Below are 24,628 nucleotides of genomic sequence, written 5' to 3'. Positions count from 1 at the left end.
GCTTATTAATGATCTAATTAATAATCTGCTTTTAAAAATTCAGAAGTGGGGGGGTTCAAATGTTTCTACCAGTGCATGGAGATCAGTATTAATGATCTTTTTGACTTTGTAATGGAATACCTGTGCTGTGGTCTACAGAGCGTGATTGTTCCAGAAGATGTTCTTTCGCTTTGGCTGACTGAGACAGTACTGTGGCCAACAACTAGAACACACACACACACACACACACACACACACACAAAACCACTACATGGCTGGGAAGGCTTCATTATATATTGGTCATACATTTAAGTTTTTCGATATATATGGGCGTGTGTATGTATGTGCGTCTCACCTTCACCCCTTCTGCCTGTGCATGGAGTCCTGGCACATTGAGCCCATGTGTGTTGAGCCCAGGTGAATGTGTGGGCGTGGTGGGCACAGGTACGGGCGAGCTGGCCAGGTGGGCGTTGGCGTTGTCCATCGGACCACCAACAGACGAGCGGCCGCCGGTCAGACTGCCTGTGCTGCCCATGCTCCCAATACTGCTGCCGCCTGGCAACGGACAGACGACAACAGACAGGTGGGGGGGAAAACATGGGTAACAGGGGGGGAGAGAGAGAGAGAGAGAGAGAGAGAGAGAGAGAGAGAGAGAGAGAGAGAGAGAGAGAGAGAGTCCTCACCTGCCAGAGGTTTCCTTAGTACCCATATCTCCTCACTAGCTGCGCTTTGCTGACCACTTAGAGTGGGGGACCCGTGAGGGCTTGAGACAGACCCCCTGGAGCCTGAAACACATAAACAAAAACAACTTTACAACCAAGACTCCCAGCAAATCAAGTAAATTCATCACGATAGCTGATACACGCTCAGGGAATCATCTGGGCTTGTTCAAATGGGCTGATTGTACAAATAGATCTGGGAACCATTCCTACCGAAGAAAGTGAAATATTTAGCAAATATATATCAGAGTATAAAAAAGTTCAAAATACTGTCATGCTTGGCTAACTGGGGTAATTTGTCTCTTTAAATAAACCCAGAAAATAGCTAGTATCATAACACCTTTCATAAGACATTTGTCATTGTTTCATATTTTGTTGTTAAAACTATAATTAACCAAGCTGGGCTGTTTATAATTTTTCCATCACAAACATTTCTCAACAGTTTGTATGTTATATGTTTTATTGTTTTACTGTAAAAATAATAATAATAATAAAAAAAATCAGACATCTGTTCATTGCATAAGTATTCACCACCCTACCCCCCCCCAATTCTGCTGAATTGCTGAACAGCTGCTAGTCTTTCAGGACATCTTTGCACATCAGGATCCTGACATTTTTGTCCATTCTTGCTGGCACAATTTCTCATGCTTTGTCCAATTGCATTCTTGATTACAGCAATTTTCAAATCTTGCCACAGATTCTCAGTCAGAGGTCGCAGTAACACACTGAGGTTCTTGCTTTTGAATCACTCCTGTGTAGATGTGTAGAAGTTTTATATCAAGCATTTCCTGTATTTGGCTTGATCCATCTTGCCTTCAGTTATGACCAGTTTTCCAGTACTGACAGATGAAAACCATCTCCACATTGTGATGCTGCCACCACCATGCTTCACTGTGATGACAGTGTTGTCAGAGCAACAAGTAGTGTTTCGATTATAGCATGCTTCACTGTTGTGACGGTGTTGTCAGAGAAACGAGCAGTGTTTCGATTATAGCATGCTTCACTGTGGTGACGGTGTTGTCAGAGCAACGAGCAGTGTTTGGATTGTAAGATTAAGATACTAATTTTGTGATTTTACACACAGATTGGAATTTGTACTCCACTTTTAACCCATCTGTGCAGTGAGAGCACACAGAGACACTAGTGATCACTACGGGGCTGTGAGCACATACGTGCCCAGAGCGGTGGGCAGTCCTGTGCCCGGGAAACAGATGGGGTTAAGTGCTTTGCTCAACAGCAGTACAACAGTGGGCTCCCTAACCCACTAGACCACAGCTGTACCATACTTCACTGTGGAGATGATGGTGTCAGGGTGATAACCAGTGTTTTGGTTTGTACTCTACACAGCTCTTTGCCAAAAAGTTTAATTTTAGTCTCATCCAACCAAAGTACCTTTTTTCAGAATTTAAATTTTTTTTGTCTCCAGTGTTATTTCAAAATGGCTTTTTTTTCAAGACAAGGCGGAAAGAGTTGCCGTGTGCACAGTTTTTCAGTTCCAGATCTCTCCAGTTCCAGCAAAATAAACTTCAGATTACTTGGTGCTGAGTGTTGATGGCTTTGTCTGGTCAAGTTGTAGTTGTACAAAAGTCTTTACATTTCATAGTGGTCTTGATGTGTGGAATGTTCAAATTTGGGTATTTCTAAATAGCCACACATTTTCTAGAATTTTGTCCTAGATTTGTTTTGATGGCTCCTTGGTCTTCATGATAGCAGACATGCTCTCAAACTCGGGTACTGTTATGGCACAGAGGCTCCCTGCCGGCCACCTCCGTCAACAGAGGCAGTATTTCATGTTCTCCTGTTGTTATGACGTTGTTGTGATGTTCGTCCCTCAGGTGAGCATGACCCATTAGGGAACCCAACACCTGAGGGTCATTTGTCTGTCAATATATGTTGTGTCTTTATACCAGTTGACTGATGGTTATTGTATCCTTCATTTGGATTTGTTTTGGGTTGGTGCACGTTATTCAGTAAATCCTCCTTTTTCCCCGAGACTGGCATGATTGCTTCCTTTTTGTTTGCACTCTTTCACCCTTCAGTACATAAGTACTTGTACTGCGATCGATTCTAAGTGTATTTATGACACTTTAATTAAATATAAGGGGAATTCAAATAAACTGGGGACTTCTGATGTCAATTTGTTGCACCAAAACTAATTGATTACTTTCACAACAATGTGAATGATAACTTTTTAAAAGTTTGTTGTTTTTATTCATTATTGACTTTACTCACACTTCAATATTATGGGCTATTTTGGGTCAATTCATGATATATAATATCTAAGTTGATTTCAAGTTCAGGTTGTAACAATGCGTGAAAAGGTTAAAAGGGGGTGAATACTTGAGCATGTTACATTTCACCAGTTTAATTCTATACGTCCTCATTGAAAATGCACATCTAACGTGACTACACCTTCAAAACTACAATTTTAAAAATATAGTTCACACTGATGTTCTGTAGATCAAAGCTCAAAATATACCCAGGGCAGTGGAAATCAATATGTAGGAAAGATTGTTAGTTTGATCATTTTGAAGATGGGACACTTCACAATGGCAACTATATTGCCAAAAATACTCCTAGCATTTGCTGGAAATACACACCAGCCAGCATGATGAGAAAGTAGGTTAGCATGGGCTTATAGTTCTAAAAATAATTTCTTCAGTTTTCTGCCATTATACCTTTGGGCATCACCCAAGTTAAAAAATTGTGGTGAATCTTCTCTGCAATGTTTTCAAATTTGATTTGCATATAGGAGACCGTTGGTGGGGGAGGGTCATATGATGATGATGATACATATACAGTCACATGTGATGCATATACATTCATATAGGGGACCGTAGGCAGGGGAGGGTCATATTATTAGTCATGTGATCCATATACAGTCATATAAGAATGACCTGACAACAAGTGAATTGGTTTAACAAGAAATATTTTCAAGTTGATATGGTGTAAAGAGGCCATTTAAATTGTATTAATTAAGGTATTCGTCTGAAATCTCATGTCTTTATGACCTCACAGTGGGAACCTGTACATGATGTCATGCACTGTAAGGCTCATTGCAGGGATTGTGAGGTTAATTAACTTCAAATATGAATTCAGAACTTTGCACAGGAAATTGAGGTGTGAACTGAAGAAATGTTTTACATTTTAAATATGGGACAGAAAAATGAACAGAGCCACTGTGGCGTCTACAAGACACTGTATTACTGGAAAAAAAAATGAAATGAAATTAACATAAACAACATACAGAAAGCACGGGGTGACCTTTAGCTCAGCATCACCAAGCTACCAAAGAACCAAATTAATTCTATCCCTACATTTGCAACTGTTAAATAGACAAGGTTAGTTTCAGTTGCTTGGCAAACACCTCATTTGTATCACCAGTGAATATAATCCTAATATTTGATGATTACCTGCAGACCTCATGGTTATGCAGTGATAGACTGTAACACATGTGCTCTTGACTACGAGTACATTGCTCTTTGAGATGTTTTGTGTTCTTTTATTGTAGAATGCACAGTGGGTGTAGATAAAGGTTATGTAGATCAACGAGATGGATGCATGAATTCAGATGCAAAGAGATGTTTACAATTGACAACCTCAAATAAGAAATATATCACTTTTCCCCACAGGCATTAATGGAAACCAGCATTATTAATGAAAACCAGCATCATCAACCTCCTTATATAAAGCAGTCGGGAACCGTGACCATTAAACCTGGGCCCTTTTTTCCCTCTCCTAATTAACTACACTAAAGAAAAAAAATGAGACGACAGTACAGCTTTAAAAACGCAATAAACAATAAAATCTGTACTAGATAACTTCTTAAGAAAAATAAGGTTCCAACAAAATAAGGTTCACAGTAGAGGTCTGCACTCCCGCGGTAATCCCACGGGTCCCGCGGTACCCGTCAGAATATCTTGCGGCGCGGGACAGAATTTAATTGTTATTGGCGGGAGCGGGAGTTTAATTAGTCCAGGCGATGCGGGAGCGGGACCGCATCTATGTAGAAAAATCCCGCAAATTAATAAATAGTCTAGAAAATTATAATAATAATAACGCAATGATTTCCATGCATAAGGAACACGACGAAAACAACTAATCATTCAGTAAGTAAGCAATAAACTAATTCAAAATATTGGCTAAGCAACTGATAAAGTGTTGATACCGAAATGGCAGAGACGGTAGACGGTCAACCAAAAAAAAGTGGAAAGTGTGTGGAAAATTCAATTAAAACAGGCGAATACACCACAATTAAGCCAACTACAGGAAGTCTGATGTATGGAAGTCATATTCCATTGTAATTAATGGAGATGGAAATTGTCTACCATTTGCTTGTTGTGATAGATGTCAGAAAGTGTTGGTGTACGTCACCTGACGGCATGTGTTTGGACTGTGGTAAGACAGCGCGATCCATCGCTATATTGCTGTTTTAATAAATACATAAGAAAATTTAAAGTACTAAATTTAATTAATTCAATTCATATTAGGATTGCGGGTGGGGGTGACAGAAATGTGTATGTGGCGGGCGGGTGCAGGATTAAAACAATCGATTTTTTGGCCGGTGCAGGCGGGAGCGGGACTAAAACAAGCAGGTGCGGGTGGGAGCGGGATTAAAACAAGCGATTTTTTGGCGGGAGCAGGATTAAAACAAGCGGTAGCGGGATTAAAAAAGCAGTCCCGCGCAGACCTCTAGTTCACAGCTCCGTGTTCCTCGGAAGCAGAATATGTAAACAACGTGCACGAGGACATCAAAGGAATGAATCGAAACTAGCAAGCGGTGGTACGCTAACGACAGCTAGCATCGCCACAGCGGGCGGAAATTATCATACAGTTAAGCCCGCCCACTAAGAGGGAAGATATGATTGGTCAATTTTACTGTCATTTGAAACTGGTATTGCGCTGAATTATAACTGCCAGGCCCTCTGTAAATGAACAGCGGGCATCACAGTCCTGATGGGGGAGACACAGGCTCGCAGGCTTCCACTTAACCCCTCACCTTCCAACACAGATTGAATAGACACGGTTGAATAATTTATTTGCTTATATTTTTGTAATTGTTTAGATGTCGAATGTCAAACTTTAAGTAGATAAAATAAAATTGGATAATTGTTATATATATTTATGTTTTAAGAATATTTTTAGGCCCTCTGAGAGGGCGTAGAGGGCCCTGACAGTTCGCCACTGATATAAAGTCAGTTGAATGGAATGGTGTTCTTCCTTCTCAGAAGGCTTAAACTGGTCAATATCCGATCGATATGAGCTCTGACGTGTTCTGTGGCTAATCAGGAACACTGATAACATCACCATCTGATAGCCTGTGAGGGCTGTGGTGTGGTTTAAGAGAGCGTCATAAAAATACATTTATTGCCTTTAAAAATTAAGGAGATATTTGGTTTATTAAGTGGTGATACTAAGTTGAGACTAAAAGGCATTGTACAGTCATACCAGGTAGCCATCAGAGTGAACTCCTAGCCACTGTACAGGAAAACCTAGCTATCTGTGATCCTAGCAATCTGTAAAGGAGAATGACTTCACTAGGCAGGAAGGTTAAAAGAAATGAAAAAGAGACTAATTATGCCCTATTTAACTATTAAAATGTACGTATTCCTTATAAATTTACCAGAGATGCAGTAATTGCAATTTAATGTTCCCTGGATTAAAAACTAAAATTCTAAGAAAAAATAAGGGTTAAGATGGGAGTTATGAAGTTTATATTTTGTACATGCAGGTCTCTGTGTTTGTGTCTGAGAATGGCAGTCTGGAACTGTATTTAGGCACTTGTGTGTGTGTGTTTGTACCTGTGTGTGTTTGTACCTGTGTGTGTGTGTTTGTGTGTGTGTGTGTTTGTACCTGTGTGTGTGTTTGTACCTGTCTCTTTTCTCGACTCATCTGAGCAGGAGGAGGGCGGTTCAAACGCAAATGAGCTGCAGGTGGGTGTGTTATACCCAAATGAGGTGAAGAGGGGCTGATTGGAAGAGATTAGGATAGGGGGGGGTGGGGAAGTCAGGGGCAAAGAGAGAATGTGGGAGGAGTCACCGTTCACCATGGCAACTGAGCCAATTGCCAGCGGACGGATCTGTATCTTAAGATACTGTTGAGTAGAGGGTCCTGGGTACAGTAAAACAACAACACCAAAAACACAAACAACAACAACAAAACAACAGGAAAGGAAACACAAATAAAACATGTTCAAGCAAAAATATCTAACTCTATTCACTTATCTTTATAGATCCCATCAAATTATCAAATCAAAATGATCTGAAATTGAAAAGACATGCATGCGGAAAACCAAACATACATTTAACAATAAAAATTACAAAAGCAAAAAAATATATATAAAAACCCAGCATGCATATTCCAACACAAAACACCTTACCAACACATTGCATATGCAAATTAACCTTCCATGCTTCATACATAAATGCAAATAAAAAGGGGGGGGGGACGCATGGGAGTGGGTGGTTTGTCCATTATGACTTCATAATCCATTTGTCTGTCACTACAGTCACACTGCACGTGTGCCTTCACGTGACTTCATATACTTTCGGGGCGCACGTGTGGCGACGTGCATCCATAGACGCGTGAGTGATACAAAAAGCAAGTGGGGGAGGAGGGGGAGCCTGAGGAGGGGGACGCAGTCGGACAGAGATGGACAAGCCGGCGGTGGATAAATGAGCTCTTCATCATATCCACCTGCTGTTTCACTCATGTCTCTCCATCTCTCTCTCTCCCTCTCTCGCTGGCCTGCCGGCTTTGACTTGTGGTGAAAGTGCTGGAGCCAGAGAGGAAACACCCGTGCGTGTGCACACAGACGGACACGGCAACAAAGCTCACCGCAGTTTCCCAGACACAGATTGTCCATTCAGAAATCTTTTGTAAATTTTGTCATTTTACTGTACACTTAATCTATGTCTGGGACACCAGACATCTCTCATTCTCTCTCTCTCTCTCTCTTTCTCTCTCTCTCTCTCTCTCACTCATACACACATATCCACACGCACCCACACACGGACTGCTGGTGTATTACATGTACCATGTAGATGAGCTAGTGCAAGCTAAGACGATAACAAATGTCACATGACCCGAGAGGTCATGTGACGATGCAGCGGCATACCTGCCCTCTTGATGACCTCCACCATGTCAGAGGGGAAGTAGCCCACGCGGTCATTTCCTGTGCGGTTGTCGTGTATGCAGCCTTTCCATCGCCCGTCGGAGTGTTGCTCCAGGACCTGTCAAGACGACAGAAGCCAGCTCAGCTGAAGTCACGTCTACAACGTGTCTAAACATGCAGCGTCCCCATGGCGATCAGTGGCCCATAGGCATGGCAACAACCCGAGGTGTCACCGCGAGCGCTGTAGTGCATTGTGACTGAACTGTGTCTGACGGTCATCACACAATATCCCCTATAATATCCACACAATATCCCCTATAATACTGGCATTAAGCGTGTGGGTGTATACCATATCACCAAGACCTTCATCATGGAGATCTAAGCGCTAAGAGATCTAGGTGTGGACAACTCGGTGCCTTGGAAACGTTCCACTAACACTGCCAAATTGCTGGAGATCATGAACCTAAAGTGTGTGGTGCGCCCCACCATGAGGCGCTATTGTCCAGATTGTCCAGGAGGTGGCGCCACTGCTCTGGGTAAAGTGCTGCTGAGGTGGCCAAGGCCTGGTCAAAGGTCTATTTTCTGTCCCATTACGCAACCGCTTGTTGACAAGGATTCATTTTATTAGAGCGCCAGGAATTTTGTCTTAAAATTCGATGATGTCACGCTGTGTAATTACCGTGATGATGTCACCCACTTTGATGTTGAGGCTCGTTAGGTCGTAGTTGTTGCAGTAATCTTTAAGAGCCCTCACTTGCATGGCAGCAGAGGCATCTGTATGTACACACACACACACACACACACACACACACACACGCGCACACAATTTCCGTAATAGTGACAAAAACCTACACATTCAATTTCTTTCAGGTGGAACTAACTTGTTCTTCACTCTCTTATATTCCATACCTCTCAACATCTGTTTGATCTCTCGGCTGGCCTGTGTGGTGGTGAACTGGTTAACAATGTCCAGTGCTGTCTGGCAATATGTATTCCTTATGCTGGCACTGATACCACTCTGCAGAATAACACACACACATACACACACCCATGTTACATGCATACAGGTTCTTGAATAAGTAAATACAAATACACACACACACACACACACACACACACACACACACACACACACTATGCTGTTGTATTCATAACATATGAAAGAGTGTCAGAGAATGACACAGACACATGCGAAATGTCTCGAGTTATTAAAGGAGTCGCCGTGGTTACTCACGTCTAGAAGTAGCCGCACGGCGTCTGTTTTCCCACAGAGCGCGGCTTCGTGTAGCGCCGTGCCCGACTTCGTTTGCCTGTTTATATCAATACCAGCCTGGATCAGCAGCCTGTAACACACACACATTATTCACACCTACTACTTTTATATTTATATTTACACTTTATCATTGTTTATTTTATTATTATTTACTTAGTATTTATTGTCTATTATAATTGTCTATTATGTTTATATCTATAGCATGTATACTACTAAAATATCCTCCTTTGACAGATGCCAAGGCCCGAAGACACAGGTTTAGAGGTCATTTTGTATTTTTTATACAGTTGCTCTGTGACATTTACTCAGTACTGGCTTTCCAGTGATAGAGTGCTGCACAGTGTTTTGCAGGGCATGTCCAGAGCTGAACTACTAGAGGTCATAGGTCATCTGAATATCAGTGCAGGGCTTCAATGAATTAACTGTTGCACACACACACACACACACACACACACACATACATAACGAAATCTGTTGGAAGTCATAACTGACATTGTCTAAGAACACTTATCTTATAGCTAACCTTATATTTAGTTTTGGAAACATACTTATCTATAAAATATATGCTTATATACTTGTGAAAACCATCATATCATTGCATTGTTTTTCAACACTATTGTAAAAAAAGTAGACATGATAACAGGAGGAACTGGGTAACAGGCACTAATAAATAAATCGTAGTCATGTAAGTGTGTGTGTATGTGTGTGTCTGTATTTGTACCTGCATGTGTGTGTATGTGCTTGTATATGTAGAGGTAAGGTACTAGGTAAGACATGTCCCCACATGACCTATGACAGTGTGAATACACAAGACCAGAAAATGTCCCAACTGGACACCCTCACTTGCTTTTGTTGATTTCGTGTCAAAACCAGCAGCTTATAGCCATCACAACAACTCCAGAACAATAGTTAAATGACAGAACTTATGATCTGCATTATTTCTGCAAATCCATTATATATATATTTTAGAGAGAAAATGAGGTACTGATGAGGGACTGATGATAACTGATGATATGAGAATGCATATAATGATGTTGTCATTGTTTAATCAGCTCAGAGACCAGATCTAATGTTATTTTCGATTTAATGTGTTAGAGATTATTACTTCATTAGACTCATCAGAAAGATGTCAAACAATAATGTCCTTCATAAAGGCTTATATTCATAAAAGACATAAAAGTCGCTGCACCCCTAAACTTTTCTTTGTTTGTTTTCAGTCATGTCATTATCTCCTAAACGTGATTTACACCAAGCCCAGTGATGTAAAGTAGCTGGCCTTTATGACCTCACAGCTATGACATCAGGTGACTATGACTTAATGTTACAGATTATTACTTCATCAGACTCATCAGAAAGATGTCAAACAGTAGTGTCCTTCATAAAGTCTTGAATTCATAAAAGACATAGAAGTCGCTGCACCCCTAAACTTTACTTAATGTGTTTTCGGTCATGTCATTATCTCCTAAACGTGATTTACACCAAGCTCAGTGACGATGCAAGCCCAGCCCAGTCATCTGATGTCACAGCTGTGATGTCATAAAGGCCAGCTACTTTACGTTCAGCTCTTACTTGATGATGTCGATGTGCCCATTCTTGGCAGCCAGATGGAGGGGGCTGATGCCGTTGGGATCTGAGGGCTTCGGCTCCAACATGGCAGCACACATGTTGCTGTTCAAAAGCAACTGCACCACCTGTTACGTGCACACACTTGAGATCACTGTTACCTTGTCAGGACTTAGCTTCAAACATACATAGCATGTACATTATATATATATATATATATATATATATATATATATATATATATATATATATATATATATATATATATATATATATATGTGTGTGTGTGTGTGTGTGTGTGTGTGTGTGTGTGTGTGTGTGTGTGTGTACAAAATAATAACTTTCTAGTCCTACACACACACAGCTTTGAGGTTTTCTCGGCCACTGTGACCTCAATATTGAGTGTTACTGAGGGTCCCAGAAGAACTGACCGAGACTCGTCCAAATTCACAGGCGAGGTCCAGGGGGGTTTTTCCAGCGTGGTCTCTGATGCAGGGGTTGGACTGATGCTGGAGCAACATCTCACTCTGCCAACACAAGCACAGCCGTCAGCTGGGTGGGAGTGTGTGTGTGTGTGTGTGTGTGTGTGTGTGTGTGTGTGTGTGTGTGTGTGTGTGTGTGTGTGTGTGTGTGTGTGTGCGGGTGTGTGTGTGTGCCTAACTGTATGTGTAGATTACGTTGTATTTGTTCTCATACAGATAGATAGATAGATAGATAGATAGATAGATAGATAGATAGATAGATAGATAGATAGATAGATAGATAGATAGATGGACGGATGTGCTCCTCTGCTCCTCTGGGCTTACTCCGTCATAATGGCCATGTTGGGACGAGAGGTGCAGTGGAATCTGTCCTTCGTCTGATTGGCTGTTGACTGATGAGCCTGCCTTTAGCAGCATTTTCATTGGCTCGCATTTTCCCTGCCAGGCAGCATAGTGCAGAGGACGCATCCCTGAGCAGAGGGAGAGAGACGTATCACACATTCGGATCAGGGGACTTCAGAGCAGCTAGGGCAACACAGCATGGCTTCCCTTACAAACTGCATTAGTAACTGCCTTTACCTTACTGCAGCCTCTGACGTTTTCTAACCTGTTCTTTTGATTTAACTCAAAAATCCAGGCCTGACTCTGACTAGTTAATACAGTATTTCAATACAGGATCTTTATTAAAAATCCACTAAACGTTTTAACTGCTTTACAGATAAAAGTGAACATGTAAATGTATGCCTGTTGCTTAGATAATGTGATAATGAACAATTAGTGCTTTCAGTTCTTCCATGTGAGTGTGTGTGTGTGTGTGTGTGTGTGTGTGTGTGTGTGTGTGTGTGTGTGTGTGTGTGTGTGTGTGTGTGTGTGTAGATGGTGTTTGTTTGAGGGTGGTTGTTTGTGCATGTGTGAGGGAGTATTTGTGGAAATGAGGGAGTGCTTTTGTGTGTGCGTGGGAGAGTTGTTTGCGTGTGTGTGTGTGTGTGTGTGTGTGTGTGTGTGTGTGTGTGTGTGTGTGTGTGTTTGTTTACCCTTCTGGTCTCTGATGTCAACAATGGCTTGTGACTCCAGCAGTAGAGCTATCAGCTCCATGTTACCATTCAGAGCAGCATGATGAAGAGCTGAGAACCTGCAAAACACACACACACACACACACACACACACACACACACACACACACACACACACACACACACACACACACACACACACACAGTCCTTGAAATGTTCCACTCCAGAGGCAGTTTCATGCTTCTCCATCGTTTTTAGAGGATCCCTAAGTGTTGTTCTCTTCAAGACTGCGTGATCTTTTTATTCCAGTCCCTAACAGGCAAAGTGAGCAGGAGGCTCTGACCTACTTCCATGAGTAAGAGCTTTTTCTCTCTACACAGCCCCCAGCAACACACACACACACACACACACACACACACACACACACACACACCGCATCCTTATACGTAACGGCGAAACCCACCTACTTTTTTGTCCATTCATTAACCAGTTAGCCCAATTTATTATCAGAAAAAAGGTCCACGGTGCTAGAAATTATTAAATCCACCAATAAACATGTTGGAGCTTTCATAAAATGAGCAATGAATTAAGTTCTGAACTTTCAGAGAATACTGGAGTGCCTGTCTGTACTTATGAATAAAGTACTGAACTTTCAGAGAATACTGGAGTGCCTGTCTGTATTTATGAATTAAGTACTGAACCTTCAGAGAATACTGGAGTGCCTGTCTGTATATATACAGAGAATGTGTGGTGGTTGGTTGCAAAGCATGAATGTAATATCAAGAAAACATATTAAAAGTAATTTAAAATGTGTAATGATGAAGATATAAATACCATAAGATGATACATTAATTACATTATATTATATATATATATATATATATATATATATATATATATATATATATATATATATATATATATATATATATATATATATATATTAATTACCTTCTGAACATAAACAGTTGATAAACCGAAACTACAGGAGTCCCTGGTTATTGTGTATCAATCATTTGGATAAAAATCCAAGTATTTCTAGCTGATAATTATGTAGATAAAAAGTTGGGAACATAAAACAATGAACAGCCTCCCCAAATTTCAGAAATAATTTTGTGATACACTTGTGATAAACTGTCATACAAATGCATCAGCAATCAGCATTTCAAAAGTTCATTTCAAAGTTTTTAGCGACTTTTTTCCCCAAGTTAGCATGATGCATTTTCTGCTTTTTTGATGTTAAAGACTTGTTTGCTTTCCCTATCTTATAAATTAGGCGGAAAAGATCAAAAAGAAGACTTTGAGGATAATGGTGGTGATGAAGGTGGACATTCTTATATATTGCAGCCAGAGACGTTCTGTAAAATGTCTCTACAGAACATCCTCTTCCAACAGTGCTGCATCTTGTGGACAACCACCACCAAAGAATGGACATCCCAGACCCCAGAAGGCTGATCACGGCCTTACACAAAGGAGAAACTACAACAGATGTCCATACCTAATGTTCTTACCTAACTTGCATGTAATGGCAAGCTCATATTATCCACCTAAACAGCTGATAGTGAAAGTAGAGCCTTTTTTACTAATATGTTTTTTCTTAAGATCATCTACAATAGACATTTTGTAATCTAACCTATTTATTTACCCAGACATTTGAGTCTTCCTAGGACTGTGAGAGCTCTTGATCTTGTCTTATATGTCTTGGCCTGCTATTGCTCTGCTCTTTTTAGAAAGATGAAGGTGAAAAATTAGTAATTAAATTTTGCAAAATTAACTGTTAATATAATCAAGTAAAAATGTCACACTCTCTGAATAAAGTATTAGTCATTACTTACTTGACTGAGGTCTCATGGTTTTCTAAAGAGAATTTTTTTAAAAGCAGGACCAATAACCAGTAAGACAGACAACTTGATATAAATATAAATAAATAAAGCACGTAGGCCAATTTTTTTTCCTAAGGGACGAAAAGCAATCTGGCCAAACTCTCCACTTCTTCTTTCTTTTGGATCTGTATGTATTTGGTTAATATCCAATATTCCCTCCATCCGAAGCGCTCCGTGGACTCCGTTGAGGAAACAGGCGGGCAAATTCCCTTTGTGAGAGTCTTTTTTACTCTTCCATGCTGTGATGGTTAGACTAGCCAATATTTGGTTAATCTAATGCTTTGTCAAACACTGACTTAAGCCTTCTGACTTTGATCGATTTCCCATTAAAACAACAGATTTTACACTTGATTATACTTCACAATGGTTGATATTAGCATATAGAATACTGATATGTTCTGCCACCAAATCTATCTACTATGTTAAATCAGAATTATTCCTCCACATGAGCAGAGGATTCCTCTGTACTTCGATAATGTGGCACTCACACCGATACTGACGGTTGGGGGAATTGTGAAAATGCTCTTAAGGATTTGTCTGACTGCTCTAGTGCTGTAAATAACGCACCCGTGATAAGAGGCTTTGAAGCTCAAAAATTTGTTTTGTGTACGGGGCGATCGTGGCCATAGTTGTGGCATGCATCTCTAACACCTGGCCCTTAAAACCCTGTTTCACAACATCCTTTATCGTTTTACCAAAGCTGTTCATTAGTACGATTAAAAGGCCTTTGAGCTGACTACTCCAAGTGTTCTTTCAGAATAATTACACCCAGATTAAAAGTCTTTGCTCAGATCCCAGTGTGTCCTTATCCACCTTTACACTTCACACATCATTTGTACAGCTATTTTCTTTAACAAATCTATTGTATGGAAAGGCTTACGCAGTATTTATTTCAATCTGTGCCATAAATATTTTAAAATAAGACTTCACTCTTTAATCTTCGTGCATATGGATCAAAACTAAAGTACACAATCGCCCTTGGAGGTCTTTGGGTGTCAGATTGAGGAATGTAATTTTCACATTGGCATTCTACGTCAATGTAGCATTAACCAGCACTGGTCAATGAGTTCAGGGTATTGTGCTTCAATTACAAGCTTGGGCTAGCACAGATATTATGGTCAGAAAATGTAATTACTTTCAATCTCACCCATTTTTTGTTTGAGTGATTGTTTACACAAGTTTTGCATGTGTTTGTTTATACCAGTTTTGCTTTCATCAGAATCGGTTCAGCGGTTTAATTTGTAGATAACATTACTTAGACAGAAGAGTGATTCAGAAATGCAATAACAGTCTGTCTTTGTCTTTGCCCTTTACGCAAAATAGGAAATGCTAACACATGCTATCTGTTTTTTATTATTGTTGGGGGTTTTTTTTTGGGGGGGGGGGGGGGGGGGGAGTGGAAAAATGCACCCATTCCACTGTGTACGGTACTCTTCTGTCAATATGCTGGAACAAAAACACAGGCAGGGTTCCTGCTGTTCTAGGATATTGCTTCTGTCATTTTCATAAGTCAAGGAGGTGGTTAACCATTTTGTGCATAATTTTCACAAGTCAAGCAGGTGGTTAACCATTTTGTGCATTGAAATCACAGGTATATGGTGCATCAACGTTGCTTTTCCTACTCACCCATCTGTGTCCTGGAAATTCACATTCACTCGTTTAGCAGCACCCAGGAGCTCTGAAAGCCAAACGAGAACAGTCAGATATGCTACGTCAGAACCACGTTCGCTTTCATTATCCGCCAAGTTTAAGGAACTGAGAGCAACGTGTTCTCCTTAACTTCTCACATTTCAACATGTTCTCGTTAACTTCTCACGTTTCAACATGTTCTTAACTTCTCACATTTCAACATGTTCTCCTTAACTTCTCACGTTTCAACATGTTCTCGTTAACTTCTCACGTTTCAACATGTTCTTAACTTCTAACATTTCAACATGTTCTCCTTAACTTTCCACGTTTCAACATGTTCTCGTTAACTTCTCACGTTTCAACATGTTCTCCTTAACTTCTCACGGATTATGAATCTCTGTAAAAATGGCGACTAAACAGTTTATGTATAGTCATACAAATGTTACAGTTTCACATTCCATTTACAGTTTTGTTTTTGTTCAGACTCTAAAGCAGGATTTCATGAAAACCTCAAGCAGATACCAGGCATTGGTTCATTTATCTCATTGTTATCTCTACTCAGTTTTGTACCTGAATATATACATTTGTTGCCATTTAGTGTGTGTAAGGGTCCCACTATAATGTAGTACATTATTATGTAACAAATGTGATAAGCTGTGTTAGTGGCTATAAGGTGTTGAGATATGAAGGTTCAGTGGATTCCCCAAACCCCAACCTACAGGTAGATATTTACAAGAATACTTGCAAATAAAGATTTTATTACAGCTGGTCACTAGCCAACTGAACACACACCATACACACACACACACACACACACACACACACACACACACAAGCACAAGCAATATAAAAAAAGAACAGAAAAAGGAAGAAATCCAGATATAGAGCCCACAGCCAACATATATTTAATGGTATATTTTAGAATCAGATGCCACTACACAGTAGTGATGTTTATTTATCTGCAGATGTGAAAGCAGCATGCCAGATCTGAGTGTGTGTGTGTGTGTGTGTGTGTGTGTGTGTGTGTGTGTGTGTGTGTGTGTGTGTGTGTGTGTGTGTGTGTCCAAAACGAGAGTGGTCCAGATGGCGGCTTTCACAGGGGGAGTGTGAGGGAAAGAGGGGCGGGGCTTTGGTGGATGAAGGAGAATGAAAGCAGTAGAAATGGAAGGTTGATAAATATTCGGAGAGATAACCTTGAACACTGTATCCTCCACTACCCTGCAGCACCGCTGTGTGTTGTGCTTATGTGCATAAAGTCTTAATAATTGTTTCATTATAGGTAACATGCATCTGAGTTCATTCAGTATGCATAAAAGCTTTTATTATACTTATTTATGGGTTACAGCTTCATTAATTTTGATAGATTGTGATTTATTAGCTGATTAAGTGTTATTTTGGGTGCATCACCAAATTACAGCAGTTTAATTGGTTTATAATTGACACACATTTGAATAACAACTGCATATACATAAAAAAAAAACAGGACTGCGTTTTGGTGTACATCTTTACATAGAGATAAACACACACACCTCCCACTGCACACAGATCTGTTAAACGAAACAGCCACAGCGATTGTTCTAATATGCGTTGCCGTGACACTAATGCAAAGTAAACATCTCTGACCCTAAAGCACGCATGACACAACAGTACCTCACCTTGGGTTGTTATGGAACCATATTTCTGTTCAATAGAGGGAGATGCTTGTACAGAGAGGAGGAGAAACTTCAAGGCATACACACTTTACGCATGGCCCATACACACATTCACGCTCAGCGTTAGGTGTCTGAGAACAGAATAATAATCTGTTCAGCACGATAAATTATTCACATTATTATCATTGGAGATTGTTTCCATGGAAACCTTGACCCGAATCACTGTGATAATGATCAGTTTCCCAGTGTCAGCTCAAGAATTCGATGTAATAAAAATAAATAATAAATAAATAAATACATACCTACTGGCTTTTGGAGTGATGCATTTAAACTTCAAAATCAAAAGCACAAGCATTTACAATGAAAAAAAGCATCACAAACACAGTCCTGAGACCTCTGTAGTCAGGACCCACAAGCACACAGCCTTAACATCACTGTAGTCAGGACCCACAAGCACACAGCCTTAACATCACTGTAGTCAGGACCCACAAGCACACAGCCTTAACATCACTGTAGTCAGGACTCACAAGCACACAGCCTAAACATCACTGTAGTCCGGACCTACAAACACAGCCTTAACATCACTGTAGTCAGGACCTACAAACACACAGCCTTAACATCACTGTAGTCAGGACCTACAAACACTCAGCCTTAACATCACTGTAGTCAGGACCTACAAGCACACAGCCTTAACATCACTGTAGTCAGGACTCACAAGCACACAGCCTTAACATCACTGTAGTCAGGACCTACAAACACAGGCTTAACATCACTGTAGTCAAGACCCACAAGCACACAGCCTTAACATCACTGTAGTCAGGACTCACAAGCACACAGCCTTAACATCACTGTAGTCAGGACCTACAAACACAGCCTTAACATCACTGTAGTCAGGACTTACAAGCGCACAGTCTTAACATCACTGTAGTCAGGACCTACAAACACACAGCATTAACATCACTGTAGTCAGGACCTACAAACACACAGCATAAACATCACTGTAGTCAGGACCTACTAACATACAGCATTAACATCACTGTAGTCAGGACCTACAAGCACAGCCTTAACATCACTGTAGTCAGGACATACAAACACACAGCCTTAACATCACTGTAGTCAGGACCTACAAACGCACAGCCTTAACATCACTGTAGTCAGGACTTACAAGCACACAGTCTTAACATCACTGTAGTCAGGACCTACAAACACACAGCATTAACATCACTGTAGTCAGGACCTACAAATATACAGCCTAAACATCACTGTAGTCAGGACCTACAAGCACAGCCTTAACATCACTGTAGTCAAGACCTACAAGCACAGCCTTAACATCACTGTAGTCAGGACCTACAAACACACAGCCTTAACATCATTGTAGTCAGGACCTACAAACACACAGCCTTAACATCACTGTAGTCAGGACCTACAAACACTCAGCATTAACATCACTGTAGTCGGGACCTACAAACACACAGCATTACCATCACTGTAGTCAGGACCTACAAACACACAGCATTACCATCACTGTAGTCAGGACCTACAAACACACAGCATTACCATCACTGTAGTCAGGACCTACAAACACACAGCATTACCATCACTGTAGTCAGGACCTACAAACACACAGCCTAAACATCACTGTAGTCCGGACCTACAAACACAGCCTTAACATCACTGTAGTCAGGAACTACAAACACACAGCCTTAACATCACTGTAGTCAGGACCTACAAACACACAGCCTTAACATCACTGTAGTCAGGACCTACAAACACTCAGCCTTAACATCACTGTAGTCAGGACCTACAAACACTCAGTCTTAACATCACTGTAGTCAGGACCTACAAACACTCAGCCTTAACATCACTGTAGTCAGGACCTACAAACACTCAGCCTTAACATCACTGTAGTCAGGACCTACAAACACACAGCATTAACATCATTGTAGTCGGGACATACAAACACACAGCATTACCATCACTGTAGTCAGGACCTACAAACACACAGCATTACCATCACTGTAGTCAGGACCTACAAACACACAGCATTACCATCACTGTAGTCAGGACCTACAAACACACAGCCTAAACATCACTGTAGTCAGGACCTACAAACATTCAGCCTTAACATCACTGTAGTAAGGAACTACAAACACACAGCCTTAACATCACTGTAGTCAGGAACTACAAACACTCAGCCTTAACATCACTGTAGTCAGGAACTACAAACACTCAGCCTTAACATCACTGTAGTCAGGACCTACAAACATTCAGCCTTAACATCACTGTAGACAGGAACTACAAACACACAGCCTTAACATCACTGTAGTCAGGAACTACAAACACTCAGCCTTAACATCACTGTAGTCAGGAACTACAAACACTCAGCCTTAACATCATTGTAGTCAGGACCTACAAACACACAGCATTAACATCATTGTAGTCGGGACCTACAAACACACAGCATTACCATCACTGTAGTCAGGACCTACAAACACACAGCATTAACATCACTGTAGTCAGGACCTACAAACACACAGCATTAACATCACAGTAGTCAGGACCTATAAACACAGCCTCAGCTACACACAGACTCTCTGGGCAAACACGTCCATGGTGACAATGATCTGAGACCAGTGTCCCTTGACCCAAGTCATTCCAAGAGGATATAATGTTTGCCTGAGGCCAGAGGAGTGAAAAATGAAACATGTAATGGATCACGTGACGCTACATCGGTGAGTGGCGCTGACACCAGGTCAAATGACATCGGCCGCATCACGTCTGTTCACATGCAGACGCTCCTACAGTTGCTCACACTGAGATTCACACTGAGACTCATGCTGAGACTCACAGACATTCCCTCAGACGTTCCCTCAGACGTTCCCTCAGACGTTCCCTCAGACTTCATTCAGATGTTCCCTCAGACGTTCCCTCAGACGTTCCCTCAGATGTGCCCTCAGATGTTCCCTCAGATGTTCCCTCAGATGTTCCCTCAGATGTTCCCTCAGACTTCATTCAGACGTTCCCTCAGACGTTCCCTCAGACGTTCCCTCAGATGTGCCCTCAGATGTTCATTCAGACGTTCCCTCAGACGTTCCCTCAGATGTGCCCTCAGATGTTCATTCAGATGTTCCCTCAGACGTTCCCTCAGACGTGCCCTCAGATGTGCCCTCAGATGTTCCCTCAGACGTTCCCTCAGATGTGCCCTTAGATGTTCATTCAGATGTTCCCTCAGACGTTCCCTCAGATGTGCCCTTAGATGTTCATTCAGATGTTCCCTCAGACGTTCCCTCAGATATTCCCTCAGACGTTCCCTCACATTCCCTCAGATGTGCCCTCAGACTTCATCCAGACGTTCCCTCAGATGTTCCCTCAGATATTCCCTCAGACGTTCCCTCAGACGTTCCCTCAGAAGTTCCTTCAGACGTTTCGTCAGACACCCACCCAGAACACAGTCTGAACAGGGGAGACTCAAGTTTAGGTTTCTGGCCTCAGCCTCCTTTTTAAACAGTGCCTTACCATACTTTTGTTATCACGTAAATCACTTTGAAAGCTCCTTATAAAAGGCACTATACATATAAAGCGGATTAACATTATTACTGTTCTATTAGAGAATCTCTAAACCACACCCATCTGTTGTTGGAGTCTGTATTTGAGTGAACAGGCCATGCTCTGAAAATCAGACGGCTAACAGGAGTGAGAAAGCACCTCAAGTTTCTAATTCAGTGCCATTGCTGTGCATCCTTACTGTTCTTTACAGCTCTAACTTACTGGTGCTCTCTGCTCTTGAATTAAATATAGAAAATAAAATATATAGTTTATGGGGTCCATTCTAGATTTGTGAAGCCATTTAAATACTAAAGGTACAAGTAAGCAAATCTGTCTAAATACATAGTCTCAATGCAGAGTCTCAATACAGACTCTAAATACAGAGTCTAAATACAGACTCTAAATACAGAGTCTAAATACAGAGTTTAAATACAGACTCTAAATACAGAGTCTAAATAAAGACTATAAATACAGAGTCTAAATACAGAGTCTAAATACAGAGTTTAAATACAGAGTTTAAATACAGACTCTAAATACAGTGTCTAAAGACAGAGTCTCAATACAGTTTCTAAATACAGAGTCTAAATACAGTCTCAATACAGAGTCTCAATACAGACTCTCAATACAGAGTCTAAATACAGAGTCTAAATACAGTCTCTAAATACAGAGTCTCTAAATACAGAGTCTAAATACAGAGTCTAAATGTAGAGTCCAAATACAGAGTCTAAATGTAGAGTCTAAATGTATAGTCTAAATGTAGTTTAAATGCAGAGTCTAAATGCAGAGTCTAAATGCAGAGTCTAAATACAGAGTCTAAATGTAGAGTCTAAATACAGAGTCTAAATACAGAGTCTAAATTCAGTCTAAACAAGTCTAAATGCAATCTAAATGAGTCTAAATTCAGTCTAAACTAATCTAAATTCAGTCTAAAGGAGTCTAAATGCAGAGTCTAAATTCGGTCTAAACTATTCTAAAATCAGTCTAAATGAGTCTAAATGCAGAATGCTAAACCAAGTTCTGAACAACTAAGGACTGAATATATGGATGAACAGATAACAGAGATTTCTTTAGAAATGATTGACAGCTGTGGTAATTCCTCATCATTATTATTGCTATTACTATAACTACTATTGTTTGTTTACTGGTGTGTTTAAGAAAGATGTCAGAGCTACAGTATATATTATTAAATCAGTACAAAGCAGAAGTGTAAAAATGTTTTGTGTGTATACTATACATTTTGTCTATATACTATACCATATGTATACTATATGTTTGTGTGTATACTATACATTTTGTCTATATACTATACCATATGTATACTATATGTTTGTGTGTATACTATACATTTTGTCTATATACTATACCATATGTATACTATATGTTTTGTGTGTATACTATACATTTTGTCTGTATACTATACTATATGTATACTATATGTTTTGTGTGTATACTATACATTTTGTCTGTATACTATACTATATGTATACTATATGTTTTGTGTGTATACTATACATTTTGTCTGTATACTATACTATATGTATACTATATGTTTTGTGTGTATACTATACATTTTGTCTATATACTATACTATATGTATACTATATGTTTGTGTGTATACTATACATTTTGTCTATATACTATACCATATGTATACTATATGTTTTGTGTGTATACTATACATTTTGTCTATATACTATACTATATGTATACTATATGTTTTGTGTGTATACTATACATTTTGTCTATATACTATACTATATGTATACTATATGTTTTGTGTGTATACTATACATTTTGTCTATATACTATACTATATGTATACTATATGTTTTGTGTGTATACTATACATTTTGTCTATATACTATACTATATGTATACTATATGTTTTGTGTGTATACTATACATTTTGTCTATATACTATACTATATGTATACTATATGTTTTGTGTGTATACTATACATTTTGTCTATATACTATACTATATGTATACTATATGTTTTGTGTGTATACTATACATTTTGTCTATATACTATACTATATGTATACTATATGTTTGTGTGTATGGCATTTTGTCAGTAAAATGTCAAGAGAACAGTGTTAAACGAATTGCTCAAAAGAACTGCTCACACATACAAACACATACAAAAAGAAGACAGTTTATCTCTCCATTCTGATGATAATCTAGAAACAGGCACTCCAATCTGAACACACACATACTGTACATGGCAATTCCTGCCACCATCCATGCCTTTGCTCTTATCTATAAATGAAATATTTTGTTGATTATTTATAAAAATGCTTCAGCACATCTGATCAACAGTCTGTTGCTTCTGCTCAGATGAACACTATCTCTCTCCCTCACACACACACACGTCCACCCAATGCCCCCAAAATCTATCTATTTATTGAGTTTTCAGTTACAGTAGCAATAGCCTAAAGCTATCAAGAGAGAAAGAGAGAGAGTGAGAGAAAATGAGTCTAGAAAGAGAGAGAGAGTGTGTGAGAGGAAGAGTGGAGTTGAGAAAGAGAGAATAAAATGAGGTCATTTTTGCCATTTCTCTGACCTCACATGTGACACACGTGACTGGCGGCTTGGAGTTTATGCATGGTGGGCACTGGCAGGGGGGAGCACACACACACACACACACACACACACACACACACACACACACACTGTAATACAGGCAGGGGGGAGTGAAGGTGTGTGAGTATGGAGCTACCTGTAAGAACTCCACCACAGTGCTTCAAATCTAGAAGAGGAAATATCTGTTATTTATGCCACAACAAAACATTTTATAATTGTTAAGAAAATACCCAGTGTGGTTTATACTTTGACGTGTGTGTGTGTGTGTGTGTGTGTGTGTGTGTGTGTGTGTGTGTGTGTGTGTGTGTGTGTGTGTGTGTGTGTGTGTGTGTGTGAAAAATAGAAGCTCAAATACTTCTTAAAAGTATCAGGTGCTACCTATTAATCTTGCTGCCATCTGAAGTGTATTAAGAAAGACACTCGAGTTATTATTTGTGAACAAGCACAGACAACAGACACGCATGCACCCACACACACACACACACACACACACACACACACACACACACACACACTCCTCATTTTCTTAAAAGTTTAATCATGCATCAATTTTTCACCCTACAATGACATGCCACACCCAAATATACTCACACATACTGGTTAGAATGCATATGCAAATGTTCATCAACACCATGGCAGCTAACTTGACCTGCTGTTTACTTAAGCGGCAGGTCACCATGTTACTTGACTAATGTGTCAACACACACACTTGTACCCAGAATAATACACCAACGAACTGCTAAGTGGGTGTAGACCAATGATTTTCTATGTAAAACCCCATTGCTGTATGGATACCCTTGGATTCTGTTCCAAATATACTAAGCAGAAGTTGACACTGTCACCTACTGCTGTGTACGAGGAGCACTATTACAGATTAAAATCAGCATACACACCAGTAAGCTGTCCATTCATTTTAATGCCAACGGACATTCAGGACCATGGACAGAGGCCAACACTGCATGTGTACGCTGGGATTCTGTACTGTGTTCATACGATAATCACCTAAACCGAGACTAATGCCACAGTTTTCTCTGCAGCAAGCTTAAATATCAAAGTATCACATCTTGTGTCCTAAGTGTAATGTGACACGGTGTGACATTCTATTAAGCGGGTTTGCACACAGGTATGTTATTTATTTTGAAGGTTATCTGGCCACCAGGGACCTGGATATGGGCAGTGTCAGTGCATTA

The 24,628-nt window shown here is 40.1% G+C and overlaps 1 protein-coding gene across 3 annotated transcripts in view; it reads right to left on the bottom strand.

Moving 5' to 3' along the window:
• LOC143491239 (caskin-1) overlaps positions 1-24,628 on the bottom strand; it is a 38,572-nt gene that overhangs the window by 7,454 nt on the left and 6,490 nt on the right. The window contains exons 2-15 of one of the 3 annotated variants that reach the window (XM_076990065.1): positions 23,575-23,604; positions 15,654-15,705; positions 12,165-12,262; positions 11,455-11,600; positions 11,080-11,175; positions 10,655-10,776; positions 9,047-9,155; positions 8,722-8,830; positions 8,492-8,586; positions 7,816-7,930; positions 6,570-6,809; positions 663-764; positions 335-534; positions 121-202 (exon numbers count right to left, since the gene is read on the bottom strand). In XM_076990065.1, coding sequence (XP_076846180.1) covers positions 121-202; positions 335-534; positions 663-764; positions 6,570-6,809; positions 7,816-7,930; positions 8,492-8,586; positions 8,722-8,830; positions 9,047-9,155; positions 10,655-10,776; positions 11,080-11,175; positions 11,455-11,600; positions 12,165-12,262; positions 15,654-15,705; positions 23,575-23,604 — 1,596 coding nt within the window. The remainder of the gene's footprint in view (positions 1-120; positions 203-334; positions 535-662; positions 765-6,569; positions 6,810-7,815; positions 7,931-8,491; positions 8,587-8,721; positions 8,831-9,046; positions 9,156-10,654; positions 10,777-11,079; positions 11,176-11,454; positions 11,601-12,164; positions 12,263-15,653; positions 15,706-23,574; positions 23,605-24,628) is intronic. The other 2 variants (XM_076990067.1, XM_076990066.1) reach the window with 2 other exon arrangements.

Source organism: Brachyhypopomus gauderio, unplaced genomic scaffold (genome assembly GCF_052324685.1).
Source record: "Brachyhypopomus gauderio isolate BG-103 unplaced genomic scaffold, BGAUD_0.2 sc72, whole genome shotgun sequence".
Classification (NCBI taxonomy): Eukaryota; Metazoa; Chordata; class Actinopteri; order Gymnotiformes; family Hypopomidae; genus Brachyhypopomus; species Brachyhypopomus gauderio.
Note: the sequence above shows the minus strand (reverse complement) of the source record. Positions and strands in the feature narration are given on the sequence as shown.